The sequence below is a fragment of the Vigna umbellata genome, chromosome 1, assembly GCF_029865625.1.
Source record: "Vigna umbellata cultivar VRB3 chromosome 1, Vumbellata_1.0, whole genome shotgun sequence".
NCBI classification, from domain to species: domain Eukaryota; kingdom Viridiplantae; phylum Streptophyta; class Magnoliopsida; order Fabales; family Fabaceae; genus Vigna; species Vigna umbellata.
In genome coordinates this window covers 79,143,613-79,162,044 of record NC_142165.1, presented here as the reverse complement: position 1 = coordinate 79,162,044, position 18,432 = coordinate 79,143,613, and the positions used below count along the sequence as shown (strand labels likewise).

Here is an 18,432-nt window from a genome sequence, read left to right as displayed (position 1 = left end):
TAGATGATTTAGTGATCTCTATTTACTAGTGTTTAGCTGTTTTATCTTTTACAAGCATACGAGAATGTAATTTTGTTTTGTGTCTATTTTCTAGTGTTTGGTCATTTTATATTTTACAATCATAAGAGAATGTAATTTTGTTCTTTGTTTCTATGCTCTTCTATATTTTTAGATATTTGATTACCCAAAATTATTTTGTTTAATGTTGTTTGTTATACTTCAAAACTATAGATGCTTTAGAAGATCCTAAACTTTTTCTTAAACAATCTTGTCTTAACACCAGTTAGCCACCTCTAACCGTCAGATCGATACAAATCTAACGACTCATGACATTTGACCCTTTAAATTCCTACAAATACACAATTCAAAGCGTCATGTGTCCCGTCCTCAAGAGTCATATCTTTATGTAGACAGAAAGATTATCAACCACTACGGATGACTAAGGAATGTAACCACTAGTGAACGGATCAGGCAAGGGGACTTAATCCTATTACAAACCCTTCGCCCACCATTGTAGGATGGGACTGAGGGTGCCTGTGTACGGTATGACATTTGGTCAGTCATAGGCTAGACGGTCCATCGTTGGTGAGGAGCATAGAAGAACCATTACCAAGATCTAACAATTGAGGAACCTAGCCAATCGATCATTCGTCAAGTTAATTGACCATTGCTAAACCTACTTATTTGTAAAATATGATTACCCACAATTGAGTTGTAATTAGGCCACTATTAATCAAAAAGTTTACTCTGAAATCTATAAATACAAATTTAAAGTAAGTAGATAAGTGATTATGCATTTATTGCACTGTTAATACCTAAGTTATTGAATTTTTAGTGACTTTGACATCAAAATACTTTTAACAAGTAATCTTCTCTAGGTAACACGAAACAATGATACGAAGATTTGAAAAAAAAATGGCACTCAAACATAATTTATGCAAAACATGCTAAAAATATATTTATTGAAGGAAATTAATATTTACTTAAAAAGACAACACGGTGAGTTACGTATATTTATAAAATTAATTTAAGGTATAAATGGTTTAGATTGAAAAAACGAAATATTTACTAGTCTCATTAAAAGAATCTATAAATCAAATTTATTTGGTTAATTGAAATTCTTCGGAAAAGCATACCAAACCAAATTATGTAAAAATATATAACAAATATTTACGCGATCAGGACAACTGTTTAGAAATTGTGATAAAACTCAATATTTTAGAACTTTCATTTTTCAAATATATATATATATATATATATATATATATATATATATATATATATATATATATATATATATAACAAAGTTACTATTTTACTTTCATTTTCTTAAAAAAAGTAATAATTATAGAATTTTTTATTAAAATAATTATATATAAAGCAAGAATATATTTATTCTCACTTATTTTAGTATTATATATATATATATATATATATATATATATATATATATATATATAAGTAATGTGAATGTGAATTGCAAATAATGAAATATTCATTGAGCATTTGAATAGAAGTACTTCTACAACAAACTACCAACTAATAGTTTACGCTCCCTCTCCAAAAGTAGCGTTTTGTAAAAGCTAATATATGGAAAACATTTTTTTCTTGTAACACATATTTTCACATTAAATTTTTAGTTTTAAAACTGTAGTTTAGTTTTTGCATGTCTGATTAGATCGGAGAGGTAGGGGTCAACAAGCGGCAGAAGGTTGAGGGGAGTGCGGTGGGACTTTAGCGGACAAAGTGGCGGCGGCGGAAGGCAGTTTGTCGGCGGTGGTGGTAACGCGCTCACAGCGGGGACACATGGTTAATGTGGAGGCTGGCAGCGGCTCACAAGAGTGTGGGGAAATGACGGTGGGTGGCCCCACCTTCATGGCCCTCAGTTCCTCCACTTCCCTCTGAAGCCTTCTGTTCTGCTCTGTCAGTGACCCAAACCACCTCTTCAGGTACTCACACTCCATCTCTGTCTGCTTCAGCTTGCTCCTGCATTGCATTCTTGTAAAAATTCTCTTTTTCTTTTTTTCTTTATAATTATTAATATAAAAATACTCATTCACTACAAATATTTATTCATTAACTGCATCACATATATTGCATGGTTGACGACACTGGCTTCGTTTGCCTTTAATGCTTCCCAAGTCAACTCAGTGGGGAATGTTCTGTCTATCTTTTAAAGGATGACAAAAAAAACCTAACAACTATTGTAAACATATTGGTAAAAGAATTAAAAATAACATTGTAAAATTAATATATATTGATGTATTTCCCTTTCTTTATAAATAAAATCTCTGAATTTATTTTTACTCGATACTCTTGTGTATCTAAGTAAACATGGAGAAAGTGAGCGAAGAGGATTACTGAAATGAAAAATCCTATGGTTTTATGTGTACGTGTTGATGATAACTGAATGCATTATGCTCAACACTGATAATTGATTTGTAAAATGAAATGCATGGTTGGTCTAAAGTACCAAATGAAGTGGTCAAAGTCATACTTATTGGTGTGATGATCGGTGTAGCACACGAGGCCAAATAAAACTCCACCAATGCGGTGCTATCATTATCGACTTGTCTACTTTAATTTGGACAACATGATTATGTTCTTTGCCACAGCTGAAATTATGGTTTACACTGCAATTACATCATTAACTGTTCATATATTTGAACACCCAGTTAGCCACTCTCATGTCATTGCTGTCACTTCATGACCTAATTTTTTTTTATTGTATCATTACCAATTTTCTAGTTTACGTTTTCTATGTGTATTTATAGTTTTGTCACATTTGAAACTTAAAATACTAGATTTTAAAATAACAATTCAAAAACATTTTACAAAGGAAGTGTAAACAAGTTTAAAACCAAAAATTTGGAACGAGCTTTGAAAAGAAATATTTGTTACAAACAAAAACCAAAAGAAATATTCATTTATAGGCACCATGCATTATATATAAACTAAGATATACCGCTAATATATATATATATATATATATATATATATATATATATATATATATATATATAATATAACTAAGATTTTTCCCATGATCAACTGTTTTTCGGAGTATTTGTTGAATTTAAAAATTTTAAAAATATGAATTTAAGTTTAACTTAATTCTACAATTGTAAAATAGAATGTAATATGACTAAAAAAAAAGTTAGGACTTAATCTTGATCGAACTATTTGAGCGATGTTTATACCCAGCGAACACTCCATTTCTTCCACCTTATGACCAATATTTGTGAAGGAGAAATTATATGAAAGAAGTGAATCTAATATATAAATGATGATTTTTCCACTTTTATTTACAGATAGAGTGAACAGGGGTAAAGAATCGGATTCAGATTCATGAGGTCCATATGATGATTATGATTATTCTGTCAACATTTGACATTTGTCTATATATCGAGTATACCCACACAAAATGCGGATGATGAAACTATATATATTTTAAAGTCAAATCATAAATGAGAAAATAAATAAATCGCATTTTTCCATCACTTTATTAATTAAGATTAATTAGCTTACCTGGCCCTACGGTTCTGAAACCACACCTCCACTTGCCTTGGTCGCAGCTTCAGTTGCATTGCCAAAGACTCTTTTTGTTTCTACAAAGCCAAGAAATCAAAAACCGAATATACTTATTACTGAGTTATGTAGAACCCTAATGATTAATTATCTAAATGACATATTTAATAAACTCACTGGGTTTAGGGTGTGGTTTTGTCTGAAGCTTTCTTCAAGGAGACGAGATTGTTCCTTTGTGAGACGGAGTTTCTTGCGAGGAGGGTCTCCATTGCTGCTTTCTTCTTCATCTTCCATGTTTGATGCCATCCAATCTTCTTCTACAGGTACTTGGTTTATGTCCAATTCTTTCACTGCAATACCAAACGCTGCCTTTATTCATATACTTCCAAAAAGTATCAAAGACCAAACCAAACATATCATCTTCTGTACACGATCCAATATATACCATTTTAAGAACAAGATTCGAAATATGATGTTTACAGGTATCGTTGCTGTTTAATCACCAACCAGAGAGAGAGAGATGAAAGACAAAAACCTTGGTGGGTTCATGCGGTCGTGACTTTAATTTTAATCTAAGAAAGGGTAGAGAAAAAAAAAGTAAATCATCCCTTCCTAAAGAAAACGTTTATTTAACAGAGGGGCCACTTTTACGATATACACAACTGTACAAGTTTAAAACAAAAAGCAAAAGAATTTAACATAAAATTAAACAAACAAGAACACAAAAAAGGGAAGGAATTTAAGAGGGTATAATGAGTTGATCAAAATGAGAAAGACGAAGAAAAGAATGATATAGTTGTAGAAAAAGATAAACAACCAAATTAACAGATAAACTATTGTATTGTATGTGTGTGTGTGTTTGGTAATTACCAGATGATGAAGGCAGAAGAGTTGGTGAAGAAGCAAAGCCGGGGACAGATATAGTCAATTCCAAGGTGGAGGAAGCACTTGGTAAAACCGCCATAGAAGACGCGCAGAAAATAATGAGAAAAAATGTTTGGTGACGATGAAGATGAAGATGAAGAAGAAGAGGAAGAGGATCTGTGTGAAAAAGGAGAGAAAAAAAGGTAAAGTCGAGAAACAGAAGGAGACACACATGAAAAGGAAAAGGAAAAGGAAGACAGAAGCAGCAAAGGATCTGATGAAATGTTTGGAGAGAAAAAAGGTCAAGATATATAGAAAGGTCAAACAAACAAATATAGGGAGATTAATTAGTCGTACAAGTTTATTATAATTAATACCCTAAAAGGCGCATAGAAAATCAAAGAGAGGTTTCCATAGGAAAAAGTTATATCAAGAGGTGTAGGTTTCTGACCATGGTCCTCCAAGTCAAAGGCTATGTGGCCCCAACATACCGACACGTGTAGTTGTGTAAGACTACAACATCAACCTCCACAGTCATCTTCATGTTATGATAGCTTTTATCTTATACACCCAGAATTGTTCGTGTTTTTCGTTTACGTTATACAATTATAAAGTAATTTTAGAGACATGTAATCCTTAAAATAAATAAATTTTCTAAATTTGTTTATATACACTATTAGAAACCCAACATTAATTCTAACTTTTACTCCTTTGTATTTAAGAAACTCGTTTATCTATCAGATGTGAATTGAATTTCAACGTGTTGATTTTTAATTATTATCAGACCTATTTACAGTAGTAGGTGGATGAAATCTCATTTTATAACTTCATTTTATACGATTATTAAGTTTAAAATTTATTTTTTTAATATGATACTAAAAAGTTATTATCTAGAGTCTATTTTATCAAAATTTATTAGTAGTTATTTAGAGTTTAGTTTTAATAAAATTTGTTAATAGACTGTTACTTATATAAATAATTTCAAAATTACCTTTTAAATTAGTTTTTGTATAATTTAATTTGACTTAAATTTACTTTGCATGTAGTACAATTAATTATAATCTCTAAAATTATCTTTTTCAAATATAATATATCAAGTAGTAACCTACTTCCTGTAAAAAAAAGTAACCTACAACGTTATAATTAGCATTTGGTCAAACTTTGGGAGTACACATACATACATATATATATATATATATATACATATATATATATATATATATATATATATATATATATATATATATATATATAACTTTTTCCTGGCAGTCTGTAATTCAGCATGAATCATTTTCGTAAAAAAAAAAAAGAGAAATGTCAAAATATTCCTCCAAAACCAGTCCCAAAGAATTTAGTAGTGGCAGTGGATTATTCAACCAAATTCTTTTCGCACATCAATTTCAAGTGTGGATTGGCAGATTTGCCTTGTCATCAGAAAAGTTTAGTTTCTTCTTGCCGATAAAAAAAAAAAAATTCAATGGAAATTAGTAATTTGTATCTCTTCAACGGAGGGTTAACAATTTAAAAGTTTTCAAAAAATCAAACTAATCATTTTAAAAATGATTCAAGGCTTACAAACATGTTATTCATTTAAATTTTACATCCGGATTTTACTTATTAATTTAATTTTTATTTAATGATTTAAACGAATGCATTAATTAGATAACAGTAATGTTAGTATAAAAACAGCTCCTTCAAATGTATTGTACTTATAATAATAAAAACTTATTTCTCTTTTAGTTTGGGATCTTGAACCATTTCTTTTTCACACATAATCCTTGATTAGTGAAGATTTTACTGTTTGAGCTCCAAAATACACTTCAAAGAAACTAATGATTAGTTTAAACATATCAAAATACAAGAATGCGTCCATAATATCATTAACACTTCAAATTCTAAATATGATTTCTAATGAGATGATGCTACCATGTTTACACATTTCTCAGTGATGCTTTTTAGGAATTGTTAATTATTTATCAATTAAAATTTAAAATATGGAATGCAGATTAATATTTCAGCTATTTAACACAGACCAAAATAAAAAAAATGGTAGTGTTTTAATTTACTTTTTTATAACAAAAAACATTAAGCCACAAACACACACACATAAAATAATATTATATTTCTATTTGTTTGTCATAATTAAAAAGGAAATCAACGAATAAATATTAATATCCAAACTACTACTCTTTCTCTGTATTCAAATATAAACTAAAATAATCAATTTTATTATTATACTTGAGAAAATTAGTACCATAATTTTATTTAAGTTTCTTTTAAAAAATAGAATACCATTTTGTTGAAATATTGTGTTAAAAAGGATAGGTAGAAGGTAGTAGTAGGGTTTGATGTCGGTTGAAAGTTCTTGTTAGGAAATGATTGGAATGTCCTAGCTATAGGACCATTGAGCTTTCTTCAACAAGGACCAACCAATATGTATCATTGGCCCCATTAAAACAAACCAACATAGACAAACTTGTTTTCACTTTTCTGTCTTTACTCTTCCTAATCATCCTCATCACACACCCACAACACTGCTATTATATTATTTCACCACTTTCATACATATTTTGTACTCCTCCCAATAAATACACGTTAGTATCTACATTAAATATTAAACATTAAAAGATAATATTATTTCAAGCGCAAGTTTATTAATATATATATATAAAACAAAAAAAAATGTATAACTAAAGATTTTAAATATTGCATTAAGGTTATGACACCGTTACTTTGATATTATATTTCCATTCAACAACCGAAACCTATCTAAAACAAAGGAAAAAAAATAAATTTTCTATTTCGGTTTTGAATCATAACTTAAATTTTCATATTAAGTTTCAATTATGAAAGAAACAGAAGCATAAAAAAATATGGAAATAATGGTAACAAAAATATTAGGCTTTAATTATTATCAGAAGCAAAGCCTAATATCTTCTTTACGGTTCAATTTTTGAAATAATCAAATTTTAATGTAGTCTTTTTTAAATGATATTTTTGTTTTTTTTTCTATCTACATATCAAATCTATCTATATAAAACCAAAACCAACACACAAAATATATACAAGTTTTACATATACTATTGTACTTTTATATACACAAAATCTAAATAATTTTTAAAAAATGTTGATAACATACTATTCAACATTTCTATTATATATCTTGAGTAAATTTTTCTTATATATTTTATGGACTTCTCATGTATTGGTGTAGGATTCTCAAATTTTTGCCAAAAAATAATAATTTTAATTAGTTTTTAAAAAGATAAAGTGACAAAGTACTTGATTCAATTAAATTCTTACTGTTTCCCAATAGGGAATGAACAAAAGTTATTATTCATTACATAACATATGGAGGTTTCACATTCAAATAAAGGAGTAGTGTGGAGAGGTCAAAGTCGTCTTTGCGTTTGCAATAAGAGGAGAATGAAGGGAGAAGCGTGAATGGAAGAACAAAATGAAAAGAGAGAGATGAAGGAAATGAACAAGTGGCATAGATGTTTCATGCAATAAGAGATAGAAACGAAGAAGAAGAAGTGAAAATGAGATTTGCATTCTTGAGTAGAGAATAAAAATGGAGGAGACGATGAGTTTGGTAGAGACACATTTAAATTGTGGGGGTGTAATTTCACTTAAGTTTTAACCCTAATAAGGGAATAGACTTCGGTTCTTTGTAAAACTGAAACTTATTTGAAATAAGTTTCAATTATTAGTAGTATTAAAACCTATTCACCTACTTTAGAAATAAAAGATAAAAATAAAAGTAGAATTTTGTGGAATCATTTATGCTTTGATATTTTGAGATAATCAAAGTCTATTCTAGAATAAACTTGAGTTCTTAGTAGAATGAAGTCTATTATCTTGCTTCAACAATAAAAATAAAAAATAAAAATAAAAATAAAAATAACATTTTGAAAATTTATAGGATTATTTATTCTTTGGTTCTTATATAATTGAACCCATAGGCCTGACATTTGATTAACTGAACCCATAGGCCTGACATTTGATTTTAGGCTCATAATTTTAAAAATATCATCACATTTTTAAAGTCTTTGAGTTTCTTGAAACTAAAACATATCAGACAATTTAGAATGTGTTTTCTTTTCCTTTTAAATGTGCATTTTACTTATTGTATGAATTGTGTCCATATTTACAATATTATTATTATTGTTTAGTAGGCCCAAAATAGCCTAATAAGTGAAGATCCATGTATACTATCCACATGATACACTAGTTATCCTAGAATAATAGAAATATAATACAATAACAAAACTTTTTCATTATGTTTATATATTATTCTTAGGCCTAAAAAGACTATAACTATATGACACCTCAGAAAGTATCACATCTCATAATTACTTTTACTCATACATGGTAGACTTTTTACTCTTAGTAATTCAAAACTCGATCACCTCATAGTGCTTAACTAAATTTGGTAATAACACTTACTATTTTCATAATTAACCAAGTTTTCATATCGCATTCATCTCAAAAACATTATTTTTTTCTATCTTTTTTCATATGTTTTATTTTTCAATCTGAATTTCTATGTCTAAATATTATATATATAATAATAATAATAATAATAATAATAATTTGTATATTGGAAATATGACGATTTTATGAAAGAAAAAGTAATATATCCTAGATAATAGGCATATTAAAATAGTAACAAAATATAATGAGCAGACTACATATGTAAACAGTTTTCTTTAACAAGTGGTCATTATTAAAAAGTTGGAGTCTGGTATAAAAGGATATTCAATATTATGTAGAAACTAACTAGTTCTAGTGTGAATGAGAAGTCGAAAAACAAAAGAAAATGGTTTTTGTTGGGTGATTGGTTTGATATTTTTGTGTGAATTAGTATAAGATATGATATGATTTGATGGATGTTTAAATTGACAACGGTCCTTGATTCATGGGCAAAAAGTTGTCAAATTGGAAATGTAAATGGTAATTTCACAATGGAAAGTAAGTGACTATTTTGGAAATGGTTAGAATAATAAGGAATTAGTAAATGCATGATGAACTGTTTACAGGTAATGGAGAGCGTTAACGCTCAATTCCTTGCATTTTTTTATTCATAATCATTTATTGATTCAACTATGGAGTTTGTAATCATTCATTTATTTGAGCTTTTTTCGGCATGGACTATACGTGTATCACTGTACCACTGCTGTAATCCATAAAGCATCAGTTAAATGTTTTTGAAACTCTATAAAATGTTTTTGAAAAAAAAAACATCTATTCTAAAAATCATTTATTTAACAAATATATATGATTTACTAATTAAATAATAAATTTTTATTTTAAAATATTAAAAAAATAAGTTAACCTTTTTTTTATGAACAAATTGGTCTGTTTAGTCATTGAATTGATGAAAACAGGTAAGATTTACATAGACTGGACTAGTTTCAATAAATTTTTGTTTTATTTTTTATTTTTTAATATAAAATCTAATATATATATATATATATATATATATATACTGGGAAATATTAATAAAAAATATAAATATATAAAATTTACATTTCACTTAAAAATAAACTTTTTATATTTATTTTTTATCATCAAATAAATCTTTTCATATAATTATACTAGATTTACTTGGAGTATTCTAATCCATATATACAGAATTTTCAAAGAATGATCTCCTTAACAATAGGTTTCAAAAACTTATAATGAAGATCACTAGGAGAATACCCGTATAACCTTATCAACCAAAAATTCCTGCATGTTATGGTTTTCGTTTAAAAGAACTAGAGAGCATAATGAATTTGTGCTTTGTTTTCTTAAAAATGCTTTAACAGCGTAACGATTTCCTCTTCCTTCGTAGCCTTTACACCACTTATCACTCCCTGGCATTTCCTTTATAGACACATGCAGATTTATCGGTAATGAGAAATTTTTGATGGAATTGCTCGATATCCTTGTTTAAATTATCGATAAAAATTGATAAGCATACTTGAAAATGGTTGAGTGAATTATTGTTAAATATTTTCATCGGTAAATTTATATGAGTTGTATGTCGATATGTTTGTCCGTAAATTTGTGAAATTAAATTGATATTTTAAATTCTTTTTCCAATTTCACTTTCTTTTCAAAGGTGAATTCTTTTCTCCTCTATTTAAAAGTTTCCTCAAAAGTGAAATAAAGTGTCGTGACATTGTCATGGAAACTGTTGATAGCTTGAGGGTCAAAACCACGCTCCAATCAAGACCCTATCACTAACATGAATATTAAAAGAGTTCAACAATAAACAAAATAAAAACAATAAAATAAAAGATAGGAAAAGTAAAGAGAAATCCTGTCTAAACAAAGAAGCGTCCATCAGTAGACGCTAAATACAATTACTCTCTAATCATCAAAGTCCTCCTCCTCATCAGCTGCATCTCCACCTCCTGTTCCACCATCTGCATGTGCCGGACCCTCTGGATATGCCACCATGGCTGCAAACTCCTCCTGTGAAAATAAACTTCCTATTAGGAAAGGCGGGACGTGAACGTCCTCAGCAGCTCCTTGCTCTCCTTCTGTAAAGAGCCATCATCCGGGCCTCCATCAGGGACATATACATGTCCCGCATCTGAAACGGGGCGACTTCATGGGCAGGCCCTTGTGCTGGTGGTGGTGCCCTCCTGTGCACCTTGGGAGCCTACTGTGGTGGCGTAGCTGGACCCTGCTCCTCTGTAGTGCAGTAGTAGGTAATATAGGCCTCATCCAGCTCCTTCCTTGGATGCTCTAGTGGTGACGCTGACACATCAACACCCATAATCTCACACAGATGTGTGATCAGAGAGGGGTGTCCCAAGGGGGTCCTGCTGCTCACAACATGTGCACAGCTCTTGATTTCCTCAGCAATAACTGCCCCTAAGTTGACCGCCCTGCCACTTAAAGTACAATACAAGAGAATAGCCCTCTGAGTGGTGATATCAGACATATGAGAGCAAGACTGTATATTGGCCTGGGAGAAGGTAATCCAATATCTTGCCAGTGGTATCAAGGATGCCCTCTTGATGTGGATAGGTACATCAGATCTGCTCCTCTCAAAGTGCCCTCCAAGCACACATAGGGTCCTTTCCACATCCTCATAATCAACCCCTTCAGCCATAGCCCGCTCATACTGGCACTACTCTTCTTCCCAATCAGTGCCCAAAAAGGTGTTGATGGTGTCAGCATCAAAGGAGGTTTTCTTGCCCCTCACATAGCTGGTATAAGTCTTCTGCTCTCCTCCTAATGCCTTAGCATTAATGTAGAACTCTTACACAATAGGGATGCTAGCAGGAGCAGGATAAGTGGCCAGGTTCCCCCAGCCTCTGGTGTTGACCTCTCTTCTAAACTGGGGGGCCAAAGTAGGGATCATTCCTACCCTACGTTCCATTAGCAGCTTCTTGGCATCCATTAAGGGAAAGTACCTCTCGTGGGCAGCCGTCCTGAACTGGTGGGAGTAGTACTGCTCTTTTTCTTTTCTCTTGTTGCCTGCAGTCTTCATTCTCCTACCTAATGAGGATGTCATTTCTGTACACAAAGAATCAAAAACAAGGCCAGAAAACATCAAACATTTGCATTGGACCAAAATATAACAGCCCAATACCACTGTTCCCAAGACGATTAGGGAATCATCAGTGCCATCTGCATAGGACCACAAAGCCAAAAAACAAAAAAAAACGTGTGCTGTTACAAACGTCCGCCGCTCGAGCCCCCTAGTCCGCCCGGGCGGCAAGCGGTGCTGCCAGGCATGGGTTGCTTCCATTTTTCAATTTCCAAATCAGTTTCTACGCAATCCTAGCCAAAATTAGCACAGTTTAATCGGTCCAAACAGAGTAGGCACACTAGAATCACACACAAACAGAAACAGAAAAAAATTACAAAAATACAAAAAAAATAAAAAATAAAAGTTTGTAGGAACACTGGGTTGCCTCCCAATAAACACTTCTTTAACGTCACTAACTTGACCTAGAGCAATCACAAAATAAACAGAAAATAAAATAAAAATAATCAAATAAAAGTTTGTAAAACACTGGGTTGCCTCTCAACAAGCGCTTCTTTAACGTCACTAGCTTGACCCAATAAGCTCATGTCTCATCTTTGATTTTGGTGTCATCTTTTCCTTTTCCATACCAATTGATCTTCAGCAACTTCCTGTTCACCTTTTTAGTTCTCCTTGAAATTGGAGATTTAATCACTATTAGTCCATCAGCTCTGACTTCTTTCACAACCCAAAGCTTTTTATTAAATCTCACTAGTAGTCCTGGTTTCAGTTCTTCATGTTTCTCTAGAGAATCTTGATGAACACTTGCTCCTTTGTTGTCTTTTTCTTCCTGTCGTACTTGTGACAAAAACAATTTTTACCTTCCTTACATGGCTTGGCAGCTTTAGTACTGGTCTCTGGTGTACCTCCCCTTAAAGTCCTGAGACTAGTCTTCTTAACCTGGATTGACTGCTCAGCATTGAAGACATTGAAAATCACCTCCTCTTCTTGGTCTTTAAGTGTTATAGTTCCATCATCCACATTAATGATTACCTTGGCCGTTTTCATGAAAGACCTTCCAAGAATAATAGGGATCTCCAAATCTTCCCCCATCTTCATTATCACAAAATCTACCAGAAATATGAGATTGTCAATTTGAATCATCACATCTTCCACTGCACCATAGGGCTTTTTGGTGGATCCATCAGCCATCAGCCATAAACAAAGTCATCTTTACAGGTTTGACTTCAAGACCACCAATATTTTCAAGAACAGATAAGGGCATCAAATTAATACTGGACCCTAAATCAATTAGGGCTTTCCCTATTTTATGTTTCCCAATAGTACAAGGAATGATGAAACATCCTGGATCTTCAACCTTAGGAGGGAGTGCCTTTTGTAAAATCACACTGCATTCTTCCTGTACCTCCATTGTTTCCTCCTTTAAATATTTCCTTCTTTTGAAGAGTTCTTAAAAAATTTAGCATATTCAGGAATCTGCTGCAGTGCTTCAGTCACAGGAATTTTTATTCTTAATTTCCTGGAAATTTCTTCAATGCACCCTAATTGTTTTTCTTTTTCTTTTCTGGAGAACTCTTCAGGGTGATTGAGATTTTTCTCTACTTTTTCTTTCTTTGTCTCAACCTCTTCTTTTTTCTTTCTCTCATTCTCCTCTCTTTCTTTTTCTTTTTCACTCAAACTTTATTTTTCTTTCTCTCTCTCATCTTTCATACTCACAATGACCTTATATTCTTCTTTGGGGTTAACTTCAGTATTAGCCCCAAAACTTTTGATAGGCATTTCTTTCAACTTCTTGGCCATTTGACCAACCTTCATCTCCAAGTTTCTTATAGCAACTTCAGTGCTTTTCTGAGTGGAAAGAAATGCTTGCATGAATTGTTGGAGGGTCTCCTCAAGCTTTGTAGTTCTGTCAGATAGAGAGGGTTGTTGTTGCCACTGTTGTTGTTGCTGTTGTGGTGGTCTATTGAATTGTCCACCAGTTTGCCCAAATTGGCTTTGTCCTATGCTTGGATGGGATTTCCACCCTTGATTGTAGTTGTTGGGACGGAACTGATTGCCCATGTAGTTCACATTCTCATTGAGATTCTCGGGCACTGCACATTAACCATTAATATGATCACCACCACATAGCTCATAGAGTTGCTATTGAACCTGTGAAACATTATGGCACTCCTTTGATGGTTGAGAAAGTTTTTTTTGTCAAAATCTCCAACTGTTGAGTGATAATTTTCTTTTGAGCAAGCAAGACATCATAAGACTTTAGCTATAAACTCCCTTAGGTTGTGAGGAAGTTTTTATTTTATTGTGCATCTCATTATTATTGGTAGCCATGTTGTCAATTAACTCATAAGCTTCCTCTGGAGTCTTGCATTTGATATTGCCTCCAACTGAGGCATCCAGCATCAATTTGGTTTGTGAACACAAACCTCCAAGAAAAAGAATGACTATTGTTGCTTCATCAAAACCATGAGTAGGTGTCTTTCTCAGCAAGCTTTTTGTATCTATCCCATGCTTGCCCTAATGATTCCTCCATGCCTTGGTTGAAAGAAGAGATTTCCTGCTTCCCTTTGTTGATCTTTGACTGTGGGAAGTATTTATTCAAAAATTTGGCAACCACATCTTCCCACCTACTAAAGCTGTTTTCAGGAAAAAGAGTTTAGCCATAGTTTAACGTTTCCTCCCAGTGAAAAAGGAAACAAACTCAATCTTATAGCATCATCTGACACTCCATTCAGCTTCACAGTATTGCAGATCTCATTAAAAGTGGTCAGATACTCTTATGGACTTTCATTGGACAGTCCATTGAATTGGTTGCTTTTTACTAGATGGATCAACGCAGGCTTCATCTCCATGCTTGTGGCATTGACCATTGGCTTTGCAATGCTGTTAAAATGGTACGGGCCAACAATAGTTGCATAATCTACCAAAGTACGTCTGCCCTCATTGAGTTCCATGCTTTCCTGATCAAATTGTAGGACCTGTGAAATTCTTTCTAGAGAAGGTACTCTAGAAAGTCTCTTTCTCCGTGGCCTCCTACTAGTCTCAAGTCCTTCAAGAAGAGGTTCAAAACTTTTGTTGCTCATTGTTCTTACTGTATCCTGCATAAACCAAACAAAACCCTAGAAAATATTGCTAGTACAAAAATAAAAATAAAATTAAAAATAAAAGATACGAAAATAAAATAAAATAAAACAAAATAAAATAAAATAAAACCAAAATTAATTAAGAATCACACAAATAGAATAGTTTAAACCGTGAGTTCCCAGCAACGATGCCAAAAACTTGTTAACAATATTTTTGATCTCCAGAAACGAAACCAAAAACTTGTTGATGGATCGGCAAGTGTACCGAATCACACAAGTAATATAAAATGGTACGACCAAGTATCGTATCCCTGAAGACTCTCGGCACTAAACAGTTGTGTGATAACTCAATTAATTAAGACTTAAATAAAATGAGATTGTTGGTTTCAAATGCAAAGACATAAAATTAAATATGAATGCAAATTGATCAATAGTAGAGTAACACAAAGATGAACGGAGGTTGTTTATAAAATGAGATGAGTATGTTGTTAGGGTTTGATTTCACCAAGTTTACTCTCATGTATATAAGAATTCTTCTTTTTACATTAATATTAACGTCACTCACTAAATTACTTAGAACCCGATCCCTCGGCGCAATAAGCCTGCCTTAATTCCTAGTTCGTGCAATTCCTAGCGTTTCTAGAAAATTAAGTCTGAATATCAAGAGCTTAAGACGACCAAGTACTCATACCCTCATCCCTGAGAAATATTACCCTTGGGAAAATTCAACAAGAATCTGAATTGTAAGGAACCTCCCAGCACTCATGCAATTCATAAATCATGCTACTAAATGAGTTAAATAGAGCAAGCATTGAAATAGATGAATTCCTTAATAATTAATGAAAAAGCATATAATCTAAGAATCAATTCAAATACATGAGAGTTCACAAGGTTACATCATTCCCCAACAACAAATAGAGTTTAGTTCCCCATAGAAATGGAGAAACTATATGAATAATGGAAGAGCATGAGATAGTGAAATTCTAAGAGTAAAAGAGGAAGCTTCCGCCTCCAGATCCGCCTTTAGAGAGTAGAAGAGTGTGTTGTTGTGTTACTCCAGCCAGAGATACAAAACCTAGAGCGCCTGGGTCCGTTAAATAGAGTTGGAACAGAGTAGAAACAGGGCCCGGTCCAAAAGAGTCGAAATAGAGCAAAAATTGGGCCGGATCTGCAACGCGCGACGCTTGGGCGCCCAGGCGGTGGACGTCGATTTCTATAGGGCTTGAGCCTTCAATTTTGCCCAGGCTTTGGGGTTCGACGCCCGGGCGGCGGACGTCGACTTTTCCACGCTCAAGCCTCCTGCAGGTCGCCCAAGCTTCATGCGGTTCCCTCTTCTAGTGCTTTTCTAGGCCTTTCTGAGCTCTATATCATTAGCACTTCATCTCTGCTTCCTGTATTAACTCATTTTCTATCAAAACAAAGGAAATTAGTCATAAAATCATCAAATTCAACCTCAACTCTCTTATTCACACAATTTAATGAAAAAGCATGAGTCCAAGCAAGTTTTTAAGTCAAAAAGGGTGCATTTAGTATCAAATTACATCACAGATAACGGTATTTTAAACCGTTATCATATTTGTCACTATTCCATTAAGTTTGTTCGATCAAAATTCATTATTCATCATTGTTTGTTATTTCTTGTATTTGTTCTTACCTTTTTGAACATTTTAATCGATGAAATTAAGTTTGTTTGAGTCATTCCTATGCTAAATTCCATTTCTTTTATTTTTGGTCATGTGCTTAGCTTATGGCTGATGCAATTTTGAATTATGCTTTAATTCTAGTATATATGCTTTGAATATGTGAATTGATTGATTTAGAGAAATGTTTGTGCAATGTATCAACCAAAGAAAGGATGTGAACGGTTGAATCTAACCTTGGTGATAGATTAGCCCGTGCATAATTCCTGATCACTTTCTTTTCATTGAATGCAACATGTTTGATGAAAATCTGGTATCATTAAAATATATTTAATGCATGTTCATTTTGATTTTTGACTCCATCCATGTTGTCTAGAGTCATGTTTAGTCCTTTACATGTCTTTATTTCCAAGTTTAACCTTTGAAAAATCACCAAAAATACATGTTTGAGCATTTTTTAAAACTGTTCTTTTTAGGCCCTTTGAGTGTTTTTTCTTTGCATATTTGAGTTCATACTTTTTGTTAGATCATCAATAAGTTCATAGAGTTAAGTTTCATATATGTCATTTTTTTAATTTCTTACCATATTTTGTTTCTATTAGGATTTTTCTATCATTTTATGTTTGTGACATTATAAACTTTCAAAAGCACATTTGAAATCATATTTGTGGTATGTAGTGTTGTCTTTCATGTTCTGTAAAATTAGAAGAAAAATAAAATACAAAAGAGCAGAAAGAAAAAGTAACAAAAAAAGTACAAAAGCAAAAAGAAAAAAATAAAAAGTATGGTATATTCCACACTACCATCTCTACTTTTTGGTGTGCATTTGTATGTTGATTTTCTTGTTGTTTGCCTCAGCAAAGTTCATGTCCAGCCTCTGGTCTAGCAGCTTGCTCCATGCATTTGATGCTACAAAGTGTGGCATAGCCTCATGTGCTCAAAATTTGCTAAAGGACCAAAAATCACCTTTTCTACTCTAGTCATATTTTGTTTTTGTGATCTATTTTAGAGCATTTATTTAGAGATTTCTTTTTTTTATAATGCAACTTTATTCTTAACCATTTAATTAATTGCTTGTCTCCCTTTTAATCATGGATTCATCACCTAAAAATTTCATTTGAAGAACCTTGTTAAAAAGAGATGCTCCTAAATTCCAATGCCTTGATCATTCATTTGATCAAAGTTGTATGAACTTTGGGAGCTATATGCTTTGGATGATATTATCTTAGTGACACTTACTTTATCTCTTGCTTTTGTAGAAGGATATTTGACCCCGGGAAAGAAAGCTAATTATCTCCCAAAAGGATGTTTTCATATTAAACTTGAATGTTTGAGGCAGATTCTTTTGAAGAGGGAGAGGATGATGGAAAATCCTTAACCATGGCCCAAACACTTTCAAGAAGAAGTTAGAATCATCTATTCAAGGTGAAACAAACTCTTTCTCATAGGCCATCATGGAGATTGAAAAGTAATGTAGGTTTATTTAAGCTATGTATTCGGCCAAGTAGTGCAAGTTTCTTTAGGCCATCTATTTCGGCCAAGTAGTTACGAATGTTTAAGGCTTGTATTATGACCTAATTAGTGTAGGGTCTTTTCTTAGTTGGACATCCAAACAATTTGAAAAGTATGTGCCATGTGTCATACTTCCATTAGTGAGGATTTGCTTTTAGTAGTGACCACATGACATTTTAAGAATGGAGATGATTGTGTTTTGTGAATGACCACATGTCCTCCCTTCATTGGAGAGGATTTGTCGATACTTTTCCACTCCTTAAAAGGCCTCAGTTTCGGCCAATGTGTGTAAAGGTGGAAGAACATGCTTTTA

The 18,432-nt window shown here is 32.4% G+C and overlaps 1 protein-coding gene across 1 annotated transcript; it reads right to left on the bottom strand.

Annotated features, from left to right (window-relative positions):
* Positions 1 to 1,607: 1,607 nt before the first annotated feature.
* LOC124822665 (homeobox-leucine zipper protein HOX3) lies at positions 1,608 to 4,687 on the bottom strand. The gene is made up of 4 exons (XM_047294692.2): positions 4,399 to 4,687; positions 3,706 to 3,878; positions 3,529 to 3,608; positions 1,608 to 1,986 (listed from the first exon to the last, which is right to left on the bottom strand). Exons 1-4 carry the CDS (start codon positions 4,490 to 4,492, stop codon positions 1,695 to 1,697), a joined length of 639 nt encoding a protein of 212 aa, XP_047150648.1. The 5' UTR covers positions 4,493 to 4,687; the 3' UTR covers positions 1,608 to 1,694.
* Positions 4,688 to 18,432: the final 13,745 nt, after the last annotated feature.